This window comes from Dermochelys coriacea, chromosome 6 (genome assembly GCF_009764565.3).
Source record: "Dermochelys coriacea isolate rDerCor1 chromosome 6, rDerCor1.pri.v4, whole genome shotgun sequence".
NCBI lineage: Eukaryota > Metazoa > Chordata > Testudines > Dermochelyidae > Dermochelys > Dermochelys coriacea.
In genome coordinates this window covers 91,152,997-91,161,708 of record NC_050073.1, presented here as the reverse complement: position 1 = coordinate 91,161,708, position 8,712 = coordinate 91,152,997, and the positions used below count along the sequence as shown (strand labels likewise).

The 8,712-nt window shown below is 44.1% G+C and overlaps 1 protein-coding gene across 1 annotated transcript in view; it reads left to right on the top strand.

The window, feature by feature from the left end:
• Positions 1-491: 491 nt before the first annotated feature.
• SEL1L (SEL1L adaptor subunit of ERAD E3 ubiquitin ligase) overlaps positions 492-8,712 on the top strand; it is a 56,086-nt gene continuing 47,865 nt past the window's right edge. The window contains exon 1 of the mRNA XM_038405894.2: positions 492-743. Coding sequence (XP_038261822.1) covers positions 671-743 — 73 coding nt within the window. The 5' untranslated portion in view covers positions 492-670. The remainder of the gene's footprint in view (positions 744-8,712) is intronic.

The window sequence follows — 8,712 nt, the reverse complement described above, 5'->3', positions numbered from 1 at the left end:
AAAAGGCGTCCAGGGGTGAGATTAGGACAGGCAGAAAAACACCGGACGTGGCTTATAATTAGGGTGACCAGGCAGCAAGCGAGAAAAATCGGGACAGGAGGTGGCGGGTAATAGGTGCCTGTGTAAGACAAAGCCCCAAGTATCAGGACAGTCCCTATAAAATTGGGACATCTGGTCTCCCTACTTATATAACAGGGCTATTGGGAACCCACCAGCTCTTATTTGCGCCCCACCCGAGCTGAGGGAGCACAAATCGGTAAAGGGTGAATTTCAGCTCGACTCCCACGGCCCGCCCCAGCCGCTGCGCGACGCGCTCTTCGCCGTGCCTTGTGGGTATTGTGGGGGCTAGGCCCGTGACGCATTCTGGGTATTGTAGTCCGGACATTCGATCTCCCTGGGCCAGCGTTGCCGGGGTTGCGGTTCCCTTCGTGAGCTTCGGTTGGCCGGGCGAAGGTATCCGTCAGGCTATAATGTGCTCAGCCAATCCGAGTGGGCCATGTCGGAGAAGCCGTCGTGCAATGGGCCGCCCGCGCTGTGAATGGCCCCCAGTGTTTGGTTGTTGTCGTAGAGCTGGTGTGGCGTGATTGGCCTCCTCGAGGCTAGGGGGGCGGGGTGGGGAAGCCGGACTTGGGGCTCCTCGGCGGCGTTGTCGCCTCACAGGAGCCCTGCGATGGATCCGCGGAAGCGGCTGGCGTTGCTACTCTGCGCCGCGGCGCTGTTGAGCTATGGCCTAGCCACTGCGGGTCAGTATTTAGGGCCCCGCGGGCGTGACCCCCACGTCCCTCTCCCGGGCGGGGCAAGGGGCTCGCCTCGCCGCCTGTGGGGCAGCCGCCCCTCCAGCGCGGGGTGCCGGCCTTGGGGGAGAGCTGGGGGTGGCGCGGGGATGGGGGCACTGAGCTGGCAGTAGCGCGTGGGGCTTCGAGGGACTCGTGGCTCAGCGACCCGGGGACGGGCGCGGGGAGAGAAGCGTCGGGATACTGGTGGGGACTGGAGACGGTGGGGTGGCTGATCCAGGGATAGGTGCGGTGTGGGGTCAAGTGAGGATGGGACGGAGGGCTTTGGGGGCATGGGTGGATGGGGCGGTGTGGGGTAAGTTGGGGAGGGCGTGTCAGGATGGTGGGGGATGAGTGACAGCGGGGTGGTGTAGGGTCAGGTGGGGAGAGTGTGTTGGGGTGGTGGGAGGATGGGGGACAGCGGGGTAGCTGACCCAGCGATGGTTGTGGTCTGGGGCAGGGGTTGGCAAGCTGCGGCACGTGTGCCAAAAGTGGCACACGAGCTGATTTTTAGTGGCACTCGGCTGCCAGTCAGGGTTCCGGCTGCGGTCCCCATTCGGCCCGCTGCCGGCCTGGATGGACGGAACCCCGGGCCGGGACCCCAGCTGGCAGGGGCCAGCGGCCGGGACCCCGGCTGGCAGCGGGCTGAGTGGCTCAGCGCGCTGCCAGTCTGGGGTTCCATCTGCCATCTGTGCTGCCGGTCTGGGGTTCTGTCCGCCGGCCTCTGCCAGCCAGGGTCCCGGCCGCTGGCCCCGCTCAACCCACTGCTGGTCTGGGGTTCCAGCTGCCAGCCCCTGCCAACCAGGGTTCTAGCTGCCGCCCCGCTCATCCTGCTGCCAGCCCAGGGTTCTGTCCATCCAGGCTGGCAGCAGAGTGAGCGGGGCTGGTGGCCGGCACCCCAGACAGGCAGCGCGGGCGGCAGATGGAACCCCAGACCAGCAGCGTGCTGAGCCGCCCAGCCCATTGCTGGTCTGAGGTTCCGTCCGCTGGTCCCTGCCAGCCGGGATCCCGGCTGCAAGGACCACTCAGCCCGCTGCTGGCCCAGGGTTCTGTTGGGGGGGGGGGCCTGTAAATGTAAAATTTATTCTGGCACACGAAACCTTGAGTTAATGAAGACTTGGCATGCCACTTTTCAAAGGTTGACAATCACTAGTCTGGGGTAAGATGGGGAGGGGGTGTTGGGATGATGGGGTATAGGTGACAGCAGGATGGATGGGGTGCTCAGATGATGAGGGGAAGGGGAATGGGTAACAGTAAGGTGGCTGACCTAACTTTTAGTGTGGGGTCAGATGGGAACGTATGTCAACACCTTCTAACCTTCTACTGTAGATTGCTGCTGGTGATGGACTTGTCTGTTTTGATAAACTGTTTTAGGGAAGGACTGAAAAACATCATGCTTGAGTTAACACATCAACTGCCCCAAATCTGTTGGCTCTTATGTAGAGTAGGAAAAAAGGTGATTTTTATTTTTTAAGCATGTTAGCGAAGTGCTGTTAAGGGGGATCCTGGAAGGTGTTAAGCATTGTGTGCACTGGATGCCAATGTGTTTAAACACCTTGTAACCAAAATGTGTTTTATAAAAATACCCTTTTTTCTAATTTAGACATGTCCGTAGTGAGTAAGCAGTGCTGGAGTTTCTTCTGTTAATAAAATGTCTCTAGTGTTGTAAGTGTGCATAATACATCCACAGTGCTTAGTTATGTCATTCCAAATACTTGTTAATTACATTGTTTAATTTATCTCGCTGTCACATGCTCTCAGCTTCCAGTTCACACAAACATCCCGTGTTTTTACAGACAGATCCTTGAAAGCCTCTGTAGCCAGCTAACATCCTATGTGTACAATAACATTTTTGTCAGTAAAACTTTTGTTGGTCAAGGGAGTGAAAAAACATGCCCCAACCACCAAAAGCACCGGTGTGGACAGCGCTATGTCGGCAGGAGATCGTCTCCTGCTGACATAGCTACTGGCACTTGTTAGGGGTGGTTTAGTTATGCCGGCATAGAACAGCTACATGGGAGAACAGCTGTGCCACTGTCATGTCTGTAGTGTAGACATAGGCAGAGATAGCTTCACCCTGAATTTTTTGGGGAAAAGATCCCTCCCACACAGGCTTTTTGGAAGCTTTGTGATCTTGGAAGGTGTCACTTAAGAAGATGACCTCATAGTCAGCCTGATAGGTTTTTGGTAAACAAGTCCTAGACTTTTTGTCTTTTGCATATGCTACCAGCTAGAGGGTTAAAAATTTAAGGTTGCCTTGTTTAAGTACAACTTGGATCTCAAATACTGTTGTCACTGCTTTTGTAGATAACATAAGTGGCCACCTGCGCGTTTCCCAAAGTGTAGTACAGAAGCATCTAGCTCTCTGAAGTCAAAAAGATAACATAACCCCACTTACCCAATACACTTGCTATCTATCACTTCTCAGAGTGCTTATAAAGAAATTAAAAATTAAAACTGGTCTTATCCCACTACATATGAATCAATCAGTTGTACATGCAGGATATTTAAGTGCATGTGATTGGCATGGCTGGTATTCAGCATGTAATTTTTTTGACAGGGCTGTGTTCTCTGGAGTGTGATATCCTGGTACTTGAACTTTGAACCTAGTACTCAAGGTTTTGTGTTTGTTTGTTTTTTTTTATACAAAATTAAATCATGAGTATATTGAAGGTATGATGAATATCCTCAACAATAGGGTACGGTTAATGGCACTATGTATGTGTGTTGGCTGCCCTCTTGGCTGAAATACAGGGGATTGATCTGGGGACCTCCAGAGCTAAGAGCATGAACAGCTAAAGAGCCAAGGCACTGTAGCTGAGGCCTGTAACAACTCATATCCTCTGTGGATGAGCACAGAGAGGGGCTTGGAACACATATTCACCTGTGTATTATGTATTGCAGAATTCAGTTCTGTCACCAGATTTTAATTTTCAGATGCTTAAGTTAGGAACAAACATATGTAATAAAATACATAGGAAATATGTATTTTGTTTGTTAGGTGTTGCTAAGGGGTTGCTATGGTTAAAAATTGGAATGGTCATCATGTCAAGATCCAGATATAGCTTTGAATGTATCATAATGATTTTTGGCAGCCACTGTGATCCTGGAAAGGCATTTCTTAACTAACATTTGCTTTAGAAAGTTATTTTATGAACTGGTTCTGGCTTGTGACTATTTTCACTGGATTCTCTGATATCCTGCAATAATAGGCCTATTGGTATCTGAAACATTCTTTGACAGGGTTTGATACAAGCCTAGAGGCTTGATGTTGAATGCTAAAACTCAGTTGTTTTACTGTTGGAGCAGGCCTCCCAAGTGGATATTTGAATTCCTAAATACTCACCCATAACTTCTGGAGGCTAATCTTAAATCATCTGGGATGTGGAAAAATTATTTCTGAAAAACCTCAAACTCAAATTCTTGAACCTGCAATTTAATTATCTGGATTCAAAAGTTTTTGATAAGGCTTCTATTTCGGTACATAGCTTATCAAGTACTGTTTTTGGCCTTGTAACCAAGATTCACAATCTTAGTTTGAAATCTTAATTTAATGAAAACCTTAAATTTTGCTCAAATCAGTAATTTATTGGAGACTTTCATGCTTGCTGTTAAGCCAAGAAAAGTGTTGGGCCTCAAATGAATGAGCCTCACCATCTGTTTATAGAATAAGATGTAAATATATTTGATAGAGATTGTGATTTAGATGAGGACTCTCTTGATGAAGCTCAATCCAGATTAAATTGATGAGATGCTGGTAAATTGGGGGAAGCAACTGGAAGATGTGGCAAGAATTACATCTACCGTTTTGGTTGAGGTTCTGTACTCACCACTTGTTAGTAGACTTTGCAGTCTTGGGTGGTGGTGGACTGCCCCCTGTTATTGTCCAGCAGCACTGTAGAGAAAGGCTTTTTTGTTTAATCTGCATTGGGTATGGAAGTATCTAAACAGTTATTTAATGGGGTCCTGAAAAAGACTGTTCCAAATCTTTCCCTCCTTCATTGACTTCTGTGGTTTCTTCTAGGTATGTTTATGGAGTATGATACTTACTTGTGCTCATGTGTTGTGCTGATGTCCTCAAAGAGTCAGAACTAAATCATGACCTGGTATTACTGATCTTCCTGCAACAAATCAGTTCCCGAATTGTAGAAGTACTAAGAGAAGGCCTGATATTTCATTATTTTGGCGTCTTAAGTGGCTTCCAAAAAAGTCTGTGTAAAATACAAATGCTGAAATTGCTGAGTCTAGAGCTGTGTTTCTGCAGACCCTCATGTACAGTTCTGGTTGTTATTTTTTACCCACCACCTCAGTCACAGTATTGTACTTGCTAATGCTAGCCAAAAGTGCTGCCATTCGTTATTAATCACATTCTTTCTATGTAATATGTTGACAGCCCTCCAGTGAGAACACTTAGAAGGGTTAAGCAGGGATAAAAGAAATCTGTTTCTTAATTATGAAGGTTTAATATAATCATGGGCTTATGGGAAGAGTGTTTGTTTGTTTTCTGTTTGTGTTTGTACACACACAAGTTCAGGTTTAACATCATTTGCTATTGTTACATATTGGAAATGTTTCATTTGTACTTCAAGGTTTTCTGATATCTCCGAGCCATCAGAATAATGTTGTTTTTTTCCTGATTCATTCCTTTTCACTAAAATCTCAAAACCAAATTACTGTTGCCTAAAATTTTATCCTTTATTCTTTTGTTGTTGCATATAACTATTGCCGGTCTGATTTGAGGCTTTGTCTTGCACTAGTTATGCTGAGGATGCAAGTTTGATTCCTGGTTTGTTTGTGGGATTTTTCTTTTTTTTTTTTTCCTCCCCCCCCCCCCCCCCCCCCCCCGCCCCAGAGGTATTTTCCATCCTGTCTTTTAGAGGAGGCATTCTTGGCTGCTGCTGCTATGCTGTGCTCATCCTGGCTGACTTGGGTGGGAAGTAGTATGCTGAAGTCTGATCATACAAAAATAAATATTCCCTCAAAGTTCCCTTGTAGTCTAAACCCCAGATCGTAATTTATAGAAGAGGATTGCTGTAGAGGTAGCTTTGGAAAAGTTCAGCCAGTAGTTGGAAAGGAGTTTGAACGAATCTTGAATGTTGCCATAAGAGGACTAATAATGACTGGCTACCATCTTTGCAGTGCACTAATGGAATAGTGGTGGCACAAATAACTGAGTAGCACAATTTGAAACTAACCTTGCTGAGGCAAGAGCTTGAAGTGACAGTTAGTCAATCACGACATGCCTTGTGATTGGCTGTAATAAGCATGGCATTGTGTACAAATTTGGTTCGGGAGTCTCTTACCTGAAGTGCATTTTGTGTCAAAATTTGGCATAGTCAGAAGAATTTATCCATGTGAGGAAAGTCATTTTTTTAATGTTTCATGTTTGTTTATCCCTTTTTTTTCCCCCCTTAAATAAGTAAAGGCCAAATTCTATTCCAAAGTATAAACAATCAATTACCCCTCCCAAAATGAAGGAAATGTTCCCTAGTTAATAAAAACACACACAGCCCTGCACTGATGGTCAATTACTAAAATATCTTGGATATTGGTTGGGTTGTGTGGTATTGTTCAGAATTTGGAGCATTTACAAAAATCTGGATGGAAAAATTTAACTCTCAGAGATAAGTTGGGCCATTCATGAGGTTTTTGGGAGATTCCTTATGGTACTACTAGATCTCTGGCTATTTCCAGAGGATGAATAGCCATCTTAGCCTGTAATTTTAACACTTTTCTAGACTAAACCTACCAGAATTTCTCTGCTGTTGCTGACTGTCCCACAGCGTTGCACATTGACACCTGAGTTGTCCATTTTTTTTTTTCTCCTGGAGTCTGGGCTAAACCTGTCTGACCTCTGGTGGTGGTCTACCCTCAGGTGGTCCACACTGCACAACTTTTTTCCTAATTTCTGGTTCCTTCCACAAAATACAAAAAAATGTCTTATCCAGCCCTTGTTCCTAGAGGTACTTCTAATGTGGATAGTGTGTACTATCGGTCCTCTTTCTTCATCATTAATAAGTTGGGTTGACTTGAGCATGTGAGTGCTTAAAAGAAGTGGCAAAACAAGTAATTATTCTGCATGAAATGCCTCATACTTAAGTACTGTAGGTAGAATTTCATTTGGGGCACAAGAAGGTTCAGGGCTGATGAACAAATTTCGCATTAAATTTCTAACTAAAATGTTCTGTTTGTCTTGTATGGTTGGCTTGTTACCTTTTTAATAATTTTCACTATCCCTCCATTTGCTTAAAAAATGGTAGGATTAATTTCCAATCAGCACTTTCAGAACTAGCATCTATAGCACTAGGCAACCCTTCAAACAGATCCAGCAAATGGTAAGTGACCCACTTTTTCTGAGCTTGGATTTGCATTTAGAAAAACAAATGAACAATTAGCACTAATCACTGTTTGGCAAGTGCATAAACATTATAATGTCTTTGATTCTATTCACTGGACAAACATTGGTTAATAATTCCCTCTTATTTCCAACAGTGACCTACCACTAGCCTCTAATTAACACCTCCAAAAAATCCTTTTTAATTCTCTCTCAAAGTAGGCGTGCTTTTAATTATAACTGTAATGTCCGTGTTCTGTTCAGCAGTTCTGTGTCAAGAATTGTAGGTCTGAAAATGATCCCTTTGCTGTTTGCATTATCCAGTATCATTGCAACTTAGTCTACCTAATTTAACTGGAAAATCATTTAAGAACCCAGTACAATAAATAAATTAAAGTTGTTTTTGCCTTTTTTAGCAGTCTGGTTTGGAAAGAACATCTGCGTAACAGCCTGTTAACTATGTTACACCTACAGCCTGTTAATTTAGAGCTGGTTTCTTCTGAGAGAAGCTACATGATGCAACTTCTATGAAACAGTTCCATTGTTTTGCTTTTGAGACAAAAACAAAACAAACTTAGTCCTGGTTTGTACTGCTAATTCCCCTCACCCGTCCCACCTCAATTTTGCATTTGTGTCCTTATACACATGTAATTGTTATTAATGGGCAGTTTCATATGTATATGGACGGAGTACACCCTATTAGACTATTGGTATTTTGTTTTGTATGACTTTGCCATACAATTAATAAAGTCCCTTGATTAATCAAAAAAACTAAAGGAGGATAATGTAATTAATCAACATAAATTTATGAAAAATAAGTCCTGTCAAATTAACTTGATATTTTTTGAGATTATGAGTTTGGTTGATAAGAGTAATAATGTTGACTTCTGTAAGCTGTCTGACTTGATACCACATAACATTTTAATTAAAAAATGAGAACATCATAAAATTAACATGGCATGTATTAAATGGATTAAAAACTGGCTGATAGATCCCAAAATGTAGTTGTAAAGGAAGAATCGTCATCAACTTTCCATTGGATCCCGCAAAGATCAGTTCTTGGCCCTCTGCTATTTAAAATTTTTATTAATGACCTGGAAGAAAACATAAAATCATCACTAATCAAGTTTGCAGATGACACACAAATTTGGGGAGTGGTAAATAATGAAGAGGACAGGACATTGATTCAGAGCAATCTGGTTAGCATGGTAAACTAGGTGCAAGCAAACAGTGTGTTTTAATATAGCTAAGAGTATACTTCTTGGAACAAACAAAGTTTACAGGATGGAAACTCTGCCCTGGGAAATAGTGACTCTGAAAAATATTTGAGGGGTGTGGTGGATGATCAGCTGAACATGAACTACCAATATGATGATATGGCCAAAAGAGCTAATGCAATCCTCAGATGCATGAACAGGGGAATCTTGTAGGAGTGGAAAGGTTAGTTTACTTCTGTATTTGGCACTGATGCAACTGCTGTTCCAATACTGTGTCCGGTTCTGGTGCCCACAATTCAAGAAAGATGTTGATAAATTGGAGAGGGTTCGGAGAAGAGCCACGAGAATAGTTAAAGGATTAGAAAACATGCCTTATAGGGATAGACCC